This window comes from Hordeum vulgare, chromosome 5H (genome assembly GCF_904849725.1).
Source record: "Hordeum vulgare subsp. vulgare chromosome 5H, MorexV3_pseudomolecules_assembly, whole genome shotgun sequence".
Lineage (NCBI taxonomy): Eukaryota > Viridiplantae > Streptophyta > Magnoliopsida > Poales > Poaceae > Hordeum > Hordeum vulgare.
The window spans coordinates 412,365,734-412,383,263 of NC_058522.1; the positions used below are offsets into that span (position 1 = coordinate 412,365,734).

Genomic DNA, 17,530 nt, shown 5'->3' on the forward strand with positions numbered 1-17,530 from the left:
CCGACTTACCACCGCAACCCCGGCCGTGTCGCATCCCATGGACAAGCAAATCTCGGAGATCGCTCACGGCGATGGCTACATCCGTCACCACCTTCGACGGCGACGGCTACATCCGTCACCACCTTCGACGGCGACGGCTACCTCCGCCACCACCTTCGATGCCCCGGTCCATGGCCAGATGTTACCCCGTCACCGCCCCTCCCACCATGCCAGTGCGCTGTTTCGGCTCGGCCAAGAAGTTGCACATGCATCTCAGGCGCCGTTCCAAATCCCAAGGCATTCTACTCACCTAAACTAGGGTTTGATTCATCTCATCTTCGATTCACTTTTAACACGTTACTTTGGATGCAATGCTTTCTCCCATGAATTTTGTTTGGACGTATCTATGTTATATCCAGTGTGCAATGGATCATGTGACCTATGAATTTTGGTTAATTTCTTATGCAAATCACAATAACCTGATTCCTAATGTTGGCGGTAATACTAGTCTCAACGTTATCTAAATTTTGCATCCTTCTAATGAAGTATATATCTGTTGCCAAATTAATATATTTGTGCTTCTTAGTCCTGCAGCTTCTATAATGATATAGAAATGCTTTTGAAGTATATATTTTTCTTGCCTTGAAATGCCAAAAATAAATAACACAGATCACATGATATGTTGGTGAGTCAAAAAAATCCATCCCTTGGTGGCCAATTCTTTTTGTTTTGTTTTACAAACCCTTTTTGATTTACTTCCATGCATCCAAACGTACTAGCATATGTTTATGTATTAGCTGACGGATTTATAATTTCTATTTCAATATGCTTCGAATTGAAATCAGTTATGTTGAGATAGCATTCTTTAGATGCTTCTTGCGTGTTATAGAGTTTCTAAATTATACTACATGTGCTTCTTATGTGTCCATAGTTTGACTTCCATATATCTTGCTTCATTTACAAAATATGTTTTCATAATTATCACTACCATGATATGACACAATACCATATGATATGACATTTGTTTCTTTGCTCTATGTATTTTTCTTCCATAGGTTACTCACATAATTTTCATAATGCAAGTATGCTACACTTTGTACATTTTCAGTTCACTTGAAATAATGAAGCAAACCGAATAAGACTTATGATCGAGCGACGCATGCACTAAGAAGCACGAAGACACTTGGAGGCTCTCAAGCCAGATGAAGGGAAGAAAATCTATAGTTTATAGGGAACATATAATATGAACATAGAAGGCATTGTATCATCACTAACTTGAATGAAACAAATGTGTATCATATGAAGATGGTGTATGAACGAAAAAAACATGGATTTAGGTTTGGTTAGAGAAAAATAGTTTTGAGATGGAAACACTTCTTTAGGGGATGGAAACAATGTTTCTTACGTTTCAAACGTAATAAAAACAAGATGCATGGGACTCCGGATTTCCCATGTGGAATTCTTTGATACAAAATTATGTTACATGGAAGCAAGATGGACGGGACTCAAAATTTCCCACGTGGAATTCTTGGATGCAAAAGTGCGTTACATCAAAGCAAGATGCATGGGACTCAAAATTTCACATTTGAAATTCTTGGATGCAAAATGTTGTTACATGGAAGCAAGGAGCTAAACTTTTGTTAGGGATAACCAAAATTTGATTGCAATGTAAGCAAATTACGTTGCCACGAGACACGTTTATTTATTGCGTTGGAAATAAAGTAAACTATTAACGCGTTTTTATTGTATCAGAAACAAAGAAAAATGTTACGTCGAATCATATGAAATTTATCTGCATTGGAAGCAAGTTCTATTAGCATCTGGAAAAAACATCGAGTAAAGTTTCTAAAATAAGGAAGCAAGGGAAGTTTACATTTTTACTAGCATCAGATTGGACTTTCTGTGCAATCGAAGCAACAACAAGGACCTCACCCTATGTGTGCTTTTTAGAATCAGATGGTGTATGAACTGTTGACGCACAGAAAAAAATTTGGTTAGAAGCAAATTAATTTAGTGATGAAACACTCTTGTATTAGATGGAAGCAAATTTTCTGGTCTTGCAGACATAATAAAACTGATACATGCACTCAAAATTGTGAATTCTTGGATGCGAAGTTCTGTTACATGGAAGCAAAGTTCTGGGACCTAAATTTTCGTTCAGTCCAACCAAACTTTAACACAAATAGAAGCAAATTGTCTCACTATTTGATGCAATCTTATGTTGCGTTGGAAACAAAGTAACATATTGCACCGGCTCAATGGAAATTTTATGTGCATCTGATTTTCTTTACTAGCATCCAGAAAAATGAAATAAAATTTCCAAATGTACAAGCATGTAGTTTTACTAGCATCAGGTGAGAAATTCTGGGATGAAATATCAAGTCATGCGTCAGTTTCGGAAGCAGTTAAGGATGGAAGTACGTAATAAAAGGAATATGTACTTATCGCTGCCTAGCATGCATGTCTTACTGATCCAACGCCTGTTATGATACTAATCCAACGGCTATCAAATGGTCTAATATGAACAAATAATCAGTAGTCTGATTTCTAGTGCTTTTCTATCTACGTTACTTTCATTGCAGATAGTATAAGTGATGTGAAGGTGCCTACCGCCTGATCTGGGTGAGTTCCTTACCACATCTCTAACACCTCTCTTAAACTTGTAAACTGTAAAATTAAGATAAGCGTTGAAAAATAGATATTTTAATAGTTCATTTTAGCTACGGCCGAACAAATACTATAAAAATAAATTGTAAAACTGAGGTAAGAGCTTTTTCCTTCAGTCCGGCCGCCGTCGCCCCTTCCCCCGGTCGACCGTGTCCAGCCCCGTCGGCCGCGCCCCGTCGCCCATCGACATTGCCCGATCGACGATCGGCCACACCCCGTCCCCGCCGACCGTGCACCGTCACCATGCCTGCTGCACCCTACTCCATTGCCAGCCGCATCGGAAGGATTCCAACGGCCAGCCTAAGGTCATTGGAGGCCACGACAAGGCCGAGCTCGTCCAATTCAAACCGATGTCCAGCAGCCTTTCTCAGTGTGCGATGATAAATTCCGATAAGTTTATGACGGATTCCAACAAATTTCATGACGGCATGTTTGCTCCGACGAGGTTTGACCGGTATACATGGCCCCTCGGTTCAAGTCTTCCAACCTTCAAATATAAGGATTTCGGATGTGCATTTTCGATGCACCTTAGAAAAATACAGATTGGACCACTTTTATGCTTTCTGTTCTCGACACATTTTTGGATCAAAACCCAAAAATTATAAGGGTTTGACCACTGCACATATAAGAGGTCTGCTAGAGTTGCTCTTAGAATGTTCAGTGCAGTGCAGGCATACAATGTTCAGCATAGCTTAGAAGAGCCTGAAATGGATTGGTTTGGAACCACCAACCATCACTGGTAAGTATTGCCCCTTGCCAACGTAGGATAGCTGGAAGAGCAGCTATACGCCTATACGTCAAACTACAGGAGTCAAGCACTTAAAATCGGCATTACCAATGTAGCCTACCCCTAAATCGTTATACAGAACAAAGCATCAATTATATCTGCCCAATAATGTACAGCGAACAGACCTGGACACCAAGAAAACGACAAGAGCACAAGTAATCTCAACTCGATGCGCACAATAACCGACCATTCATTACATAAACTTAACACGGGTAACAGTTTCAGTTTGTGAAGTCTCTACAGCTGAGTAGGGGGATATTATCAACCAAAAGATTAAACAATTAAAAATAAGAAAATACTGTATATGCGGTAGGATACAGTATGATCTACCCTTCTTTTTCCAACTTAGCTTCTTACCAATCGGGCAAACTGGACAAGGAGATGCCCATGTTATCATTATGATGCCCTTGTTAAATATGATAGTCCCATCTAGGAGGTTCTTCACATTGTACAAATTACAACAACACCTGCAAACAATCAGGCATTAGATTCGCTAGCAAGGTTACATGTGAAACTGTTGAATATGCCTTCAAAGTAGCATTCTATGATCAACTTATAAGAAATGCCCCCGTGATATCAAGGTTTTATCTTCTTCATGTTTACGAAAGAATATGTAGCTTGTATCAATAGCAATCATGAACAACATTAGAAAGAAGCACCCCCCCCCCCCCCCCCCCCCCAACACACACACACACACAAAACACACACATGGATAAAAGTCAGTGAACAATTAGTTCTAACTCCCACATGAAGAAGAAGAAAAAGTAAAGTAAATGGGCTCGTGAAGAAAATAATCCTATTTGGCAATTATACACTGCGAACATCCAAAAATAGAATAACCGCAAATTTCGAGTAAAATGGCCAAGCTGATAAAGTAGTGACAAATCCTGTCAATAGAATAGCAATTTCCACTAGAAAATATGTAAGTAACAGGGCTAAAATAACCGTCGTTATCGTCTCGTAAACTCAGTGAAAAATTGAGTATACGCATAGGCGTGCTGAAGCGCTGAGCGCAGTTCTACCGCTTCGCTTTTGTGGCAAGCATTGAAAGACGCGCTTGGGCGCCTAGGTTTAGACAAAGGAGAGCGGATTGAGAGAAACAGATGCGGGCAAGGCAACCTTCCGCCGCCAAATGTGGGGATTTCTTCCTCGACCTCACCACCCATCTTCTTCCATGACCTAGCGTCACTGGACATCGAGCTCCCCTTCACCAACTCCATTGCCAGTCCTCCCCCCTACTCCGCCATCTCAGGCTCCTCTCGTCTAGGTTGGAGCCTTATGGCTTCTCTTCCCCGACCTTGCCGCTGCCAACTTTCTTCCCCTTCCCTGACCTCTAAGCTCCTCCTTGTGTCTCCTTCCCCAACATGCTTGCGGTTTTAGGCATAATACATCCTTACATGCTTTGAAAAGTGTTTTTTGGGTGTCCTTGTTCCTATCCGTACGACGTCCATACAAAGCGCATAAGCACCCTCGCTCATTACACTAAGCAGAGGCCGAACGCTCGATGAGTGCCTAGCGCTTAAAGAAACCTTGTGTAAACCATGGATTATGAGTCGAAGGACTAGTCAAGACTAGTCTATGAGTCTCAACTCCAGGGTCGACTACACTTCAGTGTTGACTAATCTATGAGTCGCAACTTTAGTGTCGACTAGTGCCGATTAGTCATGATTAGTTCGAGTCTCAACCTTGGAACGACTCATCGACTCATAAACCTTGGTGTAAACTAGAAAATTATTGAACCATGCCTAGGATGGGAATTGACTAAACATTCTTAACTTGAGATGGCTAAAAGAAATGATAAATAAATTAAAATATGGTTGAGGATGTGAGAATAAAGAAATAAATAAGATAATAAAATCATTTAGCCCGTATTTTACTAGTGAAACATATTTTCCACTCTTAAATATAAAAGTTTGTTTGTATCACTGGTAAACTATTTTTCATAAAACTGTTTGCACACTGAAATCAAAATCTACACTTAATATCGCTGCATATTATGACCGTGCACGTCCTACAAACTTTAAACAGAAAGGCAAAAAATCCACTTATTAGATAAGTGAAACAATATTTTTTTCATGATCCTTTAAGTCGAGTTACAACACTTAAATCTTTTGCACCAAAACATGTCGACTTCAAACCCAAATAAGGCACAGAATATTCATAATATTTTAAGCCAATTCTTTTCTTTTAAATTTGAGTTTTAAACTCTTACATTTTAAATTTGAGTTTTAAAACTCTACATATGAATGTAACATAAAATAAGTCGTTTTCATCAAAACAACTAGAGAATACAATTCAAATCATTATTAATATAACATACATTCAATATTTTAGAAGAAAACATTAACGTTCTAAATTAGCAATAAAAAATCATGCAATTTGGTACCTAGGTTTTAGTATTCTACTTCAGCAAAATATAATAACATAATTGTTATTTTCCCAATGGTTTTGACTATGTTTATTATGATTGATGTGTTTATTCATATTCCTGTGAATCGGATGTGCAATTCTACAAAATTCATGTGTTTTTGAAATGAAAAAAAACGGATCTTCATAAGTCGATATGAGATTAGGCTTATTGACACCATGATATGTTTTTTTTATCAAAAATTTGAAGCATTGATGGTAATTTTGTAGCAACACTAGCAGATGGATAAGTTTACACTATGTTGAATTAAATTGAACTAATTCAACTATTCATCGTCCAGAAACTTGATACAACCATACACTTGCCTATTGTACTATGCTTTGTCATAGCCAATCCTACACTTTCATAGTTGGTCACTACAACAACAACAACAAAGCCTTTAGTCCCAAACAAGTTGGGGTAGGCTAGAGGTGAATCCCATAAGATCTCACGACCAACTCATGGTTCTGGCACATGGATAGCAGGCTTCCACGCACCCCTATCCATGGCTAGTTCTTTGGTGATACTCCAATCCTTCAAATCTCTCTTTACAGACTCTTCCCATGTCAAGTTTGGTCTACCCCGGTCTCTTTTGACATTATCAGCACGCTTTAGCCATCCGCTATGCACCGTGGCTTCTGGAGGCTTGCGCTAAATATGCCCAAACCATCTCAGACGATGTTGGACAAGCTTCTCTTCAATCGGCGCTACCCCAACTCTATCTCGTATATCATCATTCCGGATTCGATCCTCTTCATAGTTGGTCACTCCTCTTCATAATTACTTGCCTTTTGATATATTTCTTACTTGTCATAGTTATGTGTAGAATGGTGGCACCCATATGTAATTTTGTACAACCTCATTGGGTCGTGGGCATGTGGCACAGTATAAGCATTATAACACTTACAACTCTAGAATTTCGTAGTTAAATATCGATCTAGGTATAGATAATCTCTACTTACCCATACTTCTCATATTTTCCATGGTACATAGTAATTAGTTTACTTTCTCTTCATAAGAATATATAAAGTCATATTTTTCTATATTCTTCGAGAATATTCCCAGTATGCATTACATTTTTTAACAAGGATCAATAGTCCGACTTAAATAGTTCACATTTCTAAATGTGCTTATGTAGTCTGATCAACCTAATTTGACTAACATTACAGCGCTGCAATTTTTTGAGTTTTTAGCAATGGAGTTAAATTAAATATGAACAATTGCCTAATCGATTGCTTGAATCAAATAATTTAGGACATAACAAATGTGCAACTAAATGTAGCCTATGATAGTGGAGAGTTGTATTAACGATATCCAAACCATCGACTTCTATATCTAATGTTACTAGCCATGAGATATTCAAATAAACTTTAAAGTCACAAGAAGAAGAGCAATTTCATCCGTACAATCAACTAGCATATCTATAATACCATGTTATGTGCCTTGTAATTCATTTATATCAAACGTTTAGCTAGTTTACATTTGCAAATACAAAAATGACAGATCACCTTCTGTTTAATCCGCCCCAGTTCAACACATTATCATTCTATCCACCTCCTAGTGTTGCTAATAATTCACCAAAAAAAACTCTAAATATTTAGCAAAAAGCAAATCATCATAACAACAACCACAATCTCATATGGAGGTTCAAATTTTCACTACAAGATTAAGCTGAAGTTAAGGAGAAACAATATCTTACCTCTCAATCGGCTCCAACACCGCCGCTGCCACCAAGCGGGTACGACACGACCTCTCTGACCACCGGCGCGACTTCTACAAGCGCAATGTCCATACCATACCCGGAGACAGGCAGAAGCTTGAGCTCACGGAGCACGCAAAAAGCCTCGGCCATACGGCCACGCGGCACATCGACGGCGACGGCGCACCGCGGGACCCAGTTGTCGGGGCGGAACCCGTCGGGCACCTCGAGCCCCGTGTCCTTGCGCAGCAACTCGCAGAGCTGCGCGTGGAGGCCGAGCAGCGCCGCGGACGGCGTGGGCGAAAGGAAGAGGACCCCCGCATCAAGGGATGACGGGGGCGATGCGAGCGACGAGAGCGCGAGAGGGAGCGGGTCGATGCGCGAGGCAAGCGCGCGGAGGGCGGGCGCGAGGCGGAGCGGGTCGGGGAGCGCGGCGGCCGGGAGATGCAGCAGCGGGAGGTGGGGGCGGGACGCGGTGTCGATGAGGCGGCTGCTGAGCTGCCGCCGCGCGAGGGCGTTCCACGCCTTGAGCACCTGGTTCTCCAGCGCGGGATCGAAGTAGAGCTCTACCGCGTAGTGCCCGGAGGGGAGCGGCGGCGGCGCCGCCGCCGCGCGGGGGGTGCCCGGAGGAGTCGTCGCAACCGCCGCCGGGGTGGAGAAAACACCCCCGCCGCCTCCGCCGGCCGCGGGGGGCGCGGTACCTTGCGCCATGGCGAGGGCGGCGAGCTCCGGATGCGCGATTCCGACAGGGATGCGAGGGGGTCGGAGGAGTGGGATGTTGGGTTTTCCGCTGGAGCTGAGAAATTTGGGAGATCTCGTACGACTGAGCTACTGTGGTGTGCACGCTTGGAATAGCTACAGTCAGAGGTTGGTGGGGCCCACGTCGGTGAATTGCTGACAAATGGGACCGCCTTGGTTGTGACGGTGATAAAACTATAACCTGTCAAACTTTATGGGTGTGTTTGGTTACTGTCATCAAGTGGAATGTAACGGGTCTATTCCGTTTTCCAGGGTCGTTCTCGTGTTTAGTTGGGTAGAGGAATCGGAACCAACTGATTCTCCGGAACGGCATATTCCCCCAAGATCCGGAATGCGCTGGTACCTCCAAATCGGAGGGACCACGCGGAACCGAGCAGGTGCGGCTCCCTCTCCTTCTCTGGCGCCGCCCTCTCCCTTTCCATCTCCGGCGCCACCTCTCCGGCGCCGCCCTCTCCCTCTCCCTCTCCAGCACCGCCCTCTCCCTCTCCCTCTCCGGCGCCGCCCTCTCCCTCTCCCTCTCCCTCTCCGGCGCCGCCCTCTCCCTCTCCCTCTCCCTCTCCGGCGCCGCCCTCTCCCTCTCCCATTGCGGCGGCTCGAGGAGCAGGTGCGCGGCGGCCCGAGCAGGTGCGCCGCCCTCTCCCTTTCCATCTCCGGCGCCACCTCTCCGACGCCGCCCTCTCCCTTTCCCTCTCCGACGCCGCCCTCTCCCTCTCCCTCTACGGCGGCTCGAGAGCAGGTGCGGCGGCGGCTCGAGGAGCAGGTGCGGTGACGGCGACGGACCGAGCAGGTGTGGCGGCGGCGACGGACCGAGCAGGTGTGGCGGCGGCGACGGACCGAGCAGGTGCGGCGGCGATGGCAGGCCTGTTCCATCTATTGTTTCAACCAAACATAGGAATGCAACCTGGTGGAATGGAATGTCATGGAATGTCATGGAATCATTCCATTACGTTCCACCTCGTTCTTCAACCAAACACACCCTATACTCCCTCCCTTCCTAAATATAAGTCTTTCTAGAGGTTCAACTAATGGACTACATACGGATGTATATAGACATATTTTAGAGTATAGATTCATTTATTTTGCTCCGTATGTAAACACCTAGTGAAATATCTTAAAAGACTTATATTTAGGTACGGAGGGAGTAAATCTCAAACCACGATCCATTTTATTCGCCGTCGTCCGTTTGGGTCGACGCGGGCACAAAAAGCGGTCCAACGCGTCGATCCAAACGGACGCGCTCCCGGTTATTCGTCCACAGACACCCCATTTCCAGCCCATTTTGAGCCGGATTTGCGTCGACACGGACACACGACGGACGCGCGCACGCTCGCCTTCTCCTCTCCCGGGCCCGATGGTCTGTAGCACATTGGCCTCCCCCCATCCAACCCTCGCCCGCCTCCTTCGTCGCCGAGGCCGCCGCCCATTTTTCCGACGACTCTGCCAGCTGCCGGCGCCTTCACATCCGCCCAGCAACGCCGCCCACTCCCACGTCGCCCGTCGCCGCTATCTTGCCGTCGGGGAGCCGACTACTTCCCACTCCCCCCCCCCGCCGCCATACAGCCTGCCCCGACGAAGAAGTCGCCTCGCCGCCCGGCCAGATCCTCACCAGCACGCTCGTCGGACACCGGGCCACTTGTGGACGTCGACAGGGCAGCTAGCTGGTTCGTGCATGCCGTGACTCCCTTCGTTGGCCGTCTCCTTCCTCGACGCCCGCAGGTTGTTCGACAGTTTGCCAAGGTACAAAATGGACTCCGCCGACGAGTTTTTTTCACAATTTCCTTTGCGACTCCGACAATTCATCGTCCGATGACGAGGAGGAGGTATTGCCTGCCGTGTTGGTCCATCACCACCGCAACAGCCAGCGGCCGTTGTTCCGTGGCTCCATTCCGGGCCACCTTCCGGCGTTGAATCGCAATCGAGAGAGCGGACATTTCTTTCTTTGGAAGGACTACTTTGATACAACAAACCCGTTGTTCAAACAACAAAAATTCCGCCGCCGTTTCCGTATGAGTAGGCATCTTTTCAACTGTATTAGAGAGGGGGTGGTCAGCTATGATGACTATTTCGAGTGCAAAGAGGATGCCGTTGGCAAGATAGGTTTTTCCTCTTATCAAAAATGCACTGCCGCCATCTGAATGCTTGCATACGGAGTGCCCGGTGATCTCATTGACGAGTACGTCTGTATGAGCGAGTCTACTTGCCTAGAGTCCCTGGATAAGTTCTGCAAGGTTGTTATTGCTGTGTTTGGCCCTGAGTACTTGAGAGAGCCGACTGTTGAAGATACAACTCGTTTGTTGGCGATGAATGCTAGCAGGGGCTTCCCAGTGATGCTTGGTAGCATAGACTGCATGCACCGGGAGTGGAAGAACCGCCCTTCTGCTTCGCAAGGGCAGTATAAGGGCCATGTCAAGGCTTGCACTGTCATACTAGAGGTCGTGGCGTCTGAAGATCTCTGGATCTGACACTCTTTCTTTGGCATGACCGGATCGCACAATGATATTAACGTGCTTCAGCGCTCGTCGGTGTTTCCTAGGCTTGCCGAAGGCAACAGGCCACCGGTGAACTTTACTATCAACGACCACAACTACGACAAATGATACTACCTGGGTGATGGTATCTATCCTCGGTGGACCACTATTGTCAAGACAATACCCAACCATGTCGGAGAGAAGAGGAAAAGATTTGCCCAAGAGCAAGAGAGTGCTAGGAAGGATGTCGAGCGTGCCTTTGGTGTTTTGCAATCTCGATGGGGCATCGTGCGGTATCCTGCTAATACATGGAGCACGTAGAAACTATGAGAGGTGGTGACTGCTTGTGTGATCATGCATAATATGATCGTAGAAGACGAGCGACCGGAATGTCTGTACGATCAAGGGTTTCAGTTTCAGGGTGAGAATGTTGTGCGTGAGCATGGAGGAGCGGCAACGTTTGAATAGTTCACTCAATTTCATTAAGACATGCGTGATTGGAAAACTCACGTGCAACTGCAAAATGATTTGGTTAAGCATATGTGGGCTCATGTTGGCAACCAATAGATTTATATTTTTTTATTCGTTTTGCACAACTATGTGAGACTTTTTTATTTTTATTCGGCTTGTAATAATTATGCTATTTTATCCGGTCCAAATTATGTTATTTGATTCAAACTATGAAAATCATGCAAAATAGGGCGGTCAGCCGGCCACGCCGGCACATATGGGTCGACGCGTTGGGCGCGCTGTCGACCCATATCTAAAACTTGACGGATATCGGGCGGGCGGCCGACCCAAACGGACAAAAAGCGGACGAAATCGCCGTCCGTTTGGGTCGCCCCATTGGAGTTGCTCTAATGCATTGCTATGTTATAGGAAACGTTTGGAGACAGCGCGTCGGTCGAACCGTTCGTCCGGTCACGTGCAATCCATGCGGGTGACTTGTCGAGTCACGTAGCATTTTTCGTCCAGATTTGTTGCAACCGGCGTCTAAATTTGTTATAAGCGTTTAAATTTGTTATAATTTGTTCATTAAAAAAGTTGCATTCACGTTTGGTTGCAACCCGAGTTCGTCGGATTTTTTCGCTACAACCGGCGTTTGATTTTTGCTACAACCGGTATCATTTTTTGCTACAACCATTCACTAAAAAAAATTATATACACGTTCGTCAGAGTTGCAACCCGAGTTTATCGGATTGTTTTGCTACAACCCACATTTTTGTTTTGCTACCACGCATCATCAACGTCGTTTTTTTGCTACGATCACGTTGATATATTTTACTACAACCATGACCGAAATTTGCTACATCGCTGTTTATTTTCTTCAATCGATGATTTTTGCTACATGAACAGATCTGACGGTCAAACCAAATTCAATCTGACGGATCAAACAGTTCGTGTGCGGACGACCGAAAGTTTCGGCCGACACGCCGACGCAGAGTAGTGACCTATGTTATATCATAGTCTTGCTTTTGCTTTTGCGGAAATAATTGAAACGTATTCGTATTTTAATTAAAGATGGAAAATACCATTTTATTTGGAAAGACTACGAGACATACTCCCTTTAAATATAAGTATTTTTAGACATTTTAAGAGGGCTCCACATACAGAACAAAACGGGTGAATCTACACTTTAAAATATATTTATATACATATATATGTAGTTTAATAGTAAAATCTCTAAAATTCCTATATTTAGAAAAGAAGAGAGTAGGTGATAATGTTTAGCTGGATAAATAAGAAGAAATACAGTATATATAAAGAAACATTCTCACTAAGGTGAGGATAGTAATACAATTTGCCAAGATGATGGATGAAAGATGGAACAACACAAGCTCCAACGACATTCGCAAGACTTTATAAAAGCTAAGGATAATTCCCTTCGTTCTAAAATATAATGCGTATTATTTTTTTCAAAAATCAAACATGTACATGTTTGATCAAGCTTTTAGAAAAAATAATCCATCTCAAAACGTATTTTCATATTTTATTTATTTTGTATTGTAGATGTTGATATTTTATTCTATAATTTTGGTCAAACATATGGAAGTTTGACTTAGATGAAACGAATACGCCTTATATTCTAGAATGAATGGAGTAAAAGCTAGTTGTAAGGTGCATCGTACATCATCTTTAATCAACACGTCGATGGTTCTAAATTCTACATGCAAAACCAAGTTGTTTTATTTAAAAAAGGTTAGATTTTTTATTATCAAATATATAAACTATTTAGTCAACTCATGATGCATAAACTGCTTCTTCGAGCTTGTTCTCGGATGTTCATGTAGGTATAAGGTTTATTGTGTTTATCCTAGACTTGATTGCTTTAATTTTGCCTAACTGTTTGGAAGATTGGTCCATAATTTTGGGCTAATCCTAACATAACTCTGAACTATAACATGTGTGGACTAGTGATCTGAATTAAATCAATTGCTAAGATGCCTTCCTTAAAGAGGGGAGAAAGTAAGAAACTCTAATCTTTCTTGGTCTAAGCAGAGAGCATTGGTTGTTGTGTGAGAACCCTCCCCCCCCCCCCCCCCCCGAGAGAGAGAGAGAGAACCAAGAGAGGAGAGATGAAGAGAAGTTGATCTTCATCAAGCCCGTTCCTTGAAGGCTCAAATGTTGTTGCATTGACTCCAAACCTGATGAGTTTGTTCCATGGTAGGTCTGATATTAGTTTAGGATTTTTGTTTGTTGAGGAATCAAAGTTACACAATCTTGGGACATTGTCCTTGAGAGATAGAATGTTGGACTGAGATGCATTTTTATAACATGTTGAGGACTCAGCATACTACAAGTACGCTAAGTTGCACAATGTTTGTCTGTCTTGTTTAAAAATAATATCTGACAGCTAAACATAATAGACTGTAGTATCTTGGTTTAGCATGTTTTTAGTTATCACTTGTTTTCTCTTTATTAGGAGTGATTGTTGGTATTGGTAAATTGTAACGTGTGTTGTTTTTGTTGTGATCCTCTAGACGTGCAAGAAGATTCTATTGTTGCATTTCACTAAAAGTAGAAGTTGGAGTGGATTGGTTGGTGTTTTTACTTCTCACGTCGAGAAGTTTTTCATGTAAATCATTATGTCACAAGTTGAGGGGGATTGTGATGTCATATATTCAGTTCTCATGATAGGGGATTAGAACAAAGAAAGAATAAAAAATATCTTCGGCAAGACAATACACTTGGGTTCTTGATTCACCAATGTCAACAAATCGAGTTTTATATGGGTATAATATCTATTTGTGAATTGATATTTTAATTCATGAATTCAATTATTATGATTTGCAAACTCAAATTTGTTGACCAATATATGCTCCGAAATTCATTATAGACCATTTAATTCCAACATAATAATTGATTCAAAATAATAGTTGTTCGGGTCGCACGATGTTGTTGCTACACTTTTTGAGATTGGAGGGTTGTGACCATGTGGCGTGACATTGTGTGGAAACTAATGTGGTGGTCATTGTTCTTTGTTTGGTAATTTCTCCATATGGGTTTATTAGCCCTCTTGTATTTTGGATAAACTTTGACTTTAGAGTCGTATGGCAAGATATAAGTTATATGTCACAAAATATATATTGTTGGATTCGGTGGTGCTTTTTTGTTATATACAAAACATATTTATACTAGTCGTGATAAAAGTTTGACCCAAAGTATGAGAGGGGATAATAAACTCGGATGGAGGAAGTAGAAGTGAATTGGAACAACCATTGTTTTGTGTAGCAGTTTATTTCATCAGGAAGCAATCGACGTTCAAGTTTTTTGTTCACATTTTACCTATACACATGTACTATCCTCCAAATCTGCAAACCAGTAAACCTCCACGAGAAAACACCTTATATTTCGCCTCGTTGTTTGCTCATTGGAAACCCTAGTGTTTGGTCTTGAACTCTAGGTCTAATGTCCGAAATCTGTGGTTTGCTCTCTATACACCTTAGAGATTAACCCTAGAACTTAAGGCTTTGGTAATCCCCCATTTTTCTCCACCAAACCTATTACTCTTGTAGCTAGACGTACTCCTAAGCGGTAGGAGTCCATTATGGGAACTTTCAAGTTGTGGAAACACCCTCGGAAGTGTTTGTGAAGGTTTTATGGTCACCTTAAGTTGTTGGCCCCACAAGTACAGAGATTTGCACCCCCATCCCCAACTAAGAACCAAGATATCAATCCATATAGGTAACAATCTGGGCTCAGTCAAGCAACACTACATAACAAATGAAGAACCAACTTGTGCACTCAGTGGTTCTAGTGAGGTTGTCAATCTCACTAGCTTTGGTGGTTGCACCAAGTTATGAGCGTATAATGTGTATGGAAGTTTTTCTTGGATCAAATAATAACTAACACTAAAAGTGTGTATAAAAGGATATGTAGAATTTTCTTATCGGGGAAATTGGGTCAGGTTTCATAGGTTCGCTAGTGGCATCTCTCAAAACAACAGTGACATGTAAATATAAGCATAGGTATATGTTACAAGTAATCAAAAATTCATAAAAAAATCATAGAATGTGGAGATCATGCTAAATAAGCATGCCACATACAACTCTTAGAGACTAACAAACGTCCCATATAATAGCTAATACTCCACCCGAGGTGCGTGTAACTATTGTGAATTCACCACAATCATACAATATTTTTTATCCCCAGTGAGGTAAATTTGTCTAAGCTTTTCCTCTCTTACTATCACTGAATATACTTCATAAATAGGGATCTAGTCCATCTAATGGCACCACTCCATCTACCGATCTTTTATCTAAATTGGTTAAATCTTACACGAATGAATGAATATACAATTCAGATAACATAAATAATCTGATCATAAAGTAATTAATCATCACATATCAACAAGATTCACCGGAAGAATTACCTCATATCACAATTATGTGAGGTGGCTCATGGGATCACTATATTGAGGCATCTGAGAGAAGATGCTACACATAGCTATTGCTATGAACATGTTTGTTGAGGTGATGTGTTAGAAATATGTGCTAGAGGTAATCGTAGTGATGATTAAAATTTGTTGTAACCATGAATTCTTAAATGTCTCATGAATAATACCAATTGTATTGATTGGCAAGTATGGGGCTTATTTGTGTAACTCAATGCTTGAATGATCATTCCAAAGCAGCCCTTCACCGGAATCCATGTGAGGACACATGAATATTACATTTGCACAAATATTGGTTGATGACCATGTTTCACATCTCATGCACATAGAAATGTCAAAGCAATAATGCGAAACAAGTTAGGAAAATGGGTCGGATAGAACCAACTTGAGACATAGCGAGAATGCTTTAGTTGTCTCATACAATGTGTACTACGTGAGATGTGTAGTGACTTACTTAGAGGTTACCAAACGCTACTCCATAATTATGTAGTCATAAATGTTGGTTTCTTCTTTGTCATGAAGCGTGCTTTGAAACGTGATCAATAAATATATGATTTTCCCATCTTTATACTTAGCGAGAGAGGGGGCTTCAAGTGATCGGATCCATAAATGCATGGACATGCTACTTTTTTGACAAACTGGAGCTCTCAAAGAGGTCTATTTTTATTATCCATCATCCTAAAAATGTACAAAGAGGATGTTTCCCAAAGGAGAGTCGATGGCTTCATAAGCCAACCCGACATTGCATCGCGAAGTTTTGCTGCTGAGATAAGACTATCCACAATGGGAGTAACATAGAGTAGTAACATACATATGTTATTAGTCCAAGTTACTATCTTTAGAATGGATAGTAACATAGGGGTAGATCATTGAGCCTTTCATTTATTAGCTTATAGACTCATCTTGCCTTGATATGCGTTATGTTACTCATAGGTAGTAACATGCTAAGTTACTCAATTTCTCTCTCTTCTTATTAATTAGTTGTCACATTATATTTTTTGTTTAGGTGGCATCTACGATACTACCTATGTTACTCCCATTGTGGGTAGTCTAAGAGTAGCTAGTAGAAAATCTACACAAGAATGCCCTTTTGGCAAGAGAATGTGATAAAAGGTTTTGAGCCCTAGGAATTTGTGCAACCGTGGAAGAGACGGGAAAAGAAGTAAAGTCAAAGAAGTCGGCAAGAATGGGTATGATCCACCAATGTCCTGGATTATCAAGTAGGTTTTGCAATTTGTATAGAAGGAAATAGCTCTGCAACCCAAAGCACTGAGTGTAGAAGTCGTTAGGAGTAAACCCATTGCTTCAGGCTGCAAAACCTAAACCACATTTGAGGCCACCCCCTGAATGAATATAGTGTTGCAGAGATCGATTTTGAGAAACACCCGAAAAGATGGCCACATTCACCACAGAAGGATTACGAGTCGCATCCATATAAGCCAAGAAACCTGTAGGTTGCAAAGATAGATTTCTACATGCAGAAATATTAGTAGTAGGCTTTGTAAGGGTCCTGCATTTTTAGTAATCATACGAGCTACTTAATTAAGGTTAAAGAGTTAACATAGTAAATAATTTTGGGTCATGTAATCGAGAAAGTGTAGTCGAGCTTGAGCTTAACCAATATCATGAGGCAAAAGGAATGATATGCATGCAATGTTGTGTATGCTTGTCCGATATGATCTTTATGTATGTTTGAAAGATGACACATCCGATTAGGGGCTGCTACTAACTAGTGACCGAGTAGGAGTGATCATGATATCTCCAACATGTAAGAAGAGGGTCACACACTTAAATGATTGATGTCAAAATAGATGCAATCTGAAGGATGTACAAGAAGCGGGCTAATTTGGCCGTCATTCCATTAGGGAAA

General features: G+C 42.2%; 1 protein-coding gene across 1 annotated transcript; it reads right to left on the bottom strand.

The window, feature by feature from the left end:
- Nucleotides 1-3,579: 3,579 nt before the first annotated feature.
- Nucleotides 3,580-8,363, bottom strand: LOC123398092. The gene is made up of 2 exons (XM_045092597.1): nt 7,540-8,363; nt 3,580-3,900 (listed from the first exon to the last, which is right to left on the bottom strand). The coding sequence occupies exon 1, from the start codon at nt 8,248-8,250 to the stop codon at nt 7,543-7,545; it is 708 nt and encodes a 235-aa protein (XP_044948532.1). The 5' UTR covers nt 8,251-8,363; the 3' UTR covers nt 3,580-3,900; nt 7,540-7,542.
- Nucleotides 8,364-17,530: the final 9,167 nt, after the last annotated feature.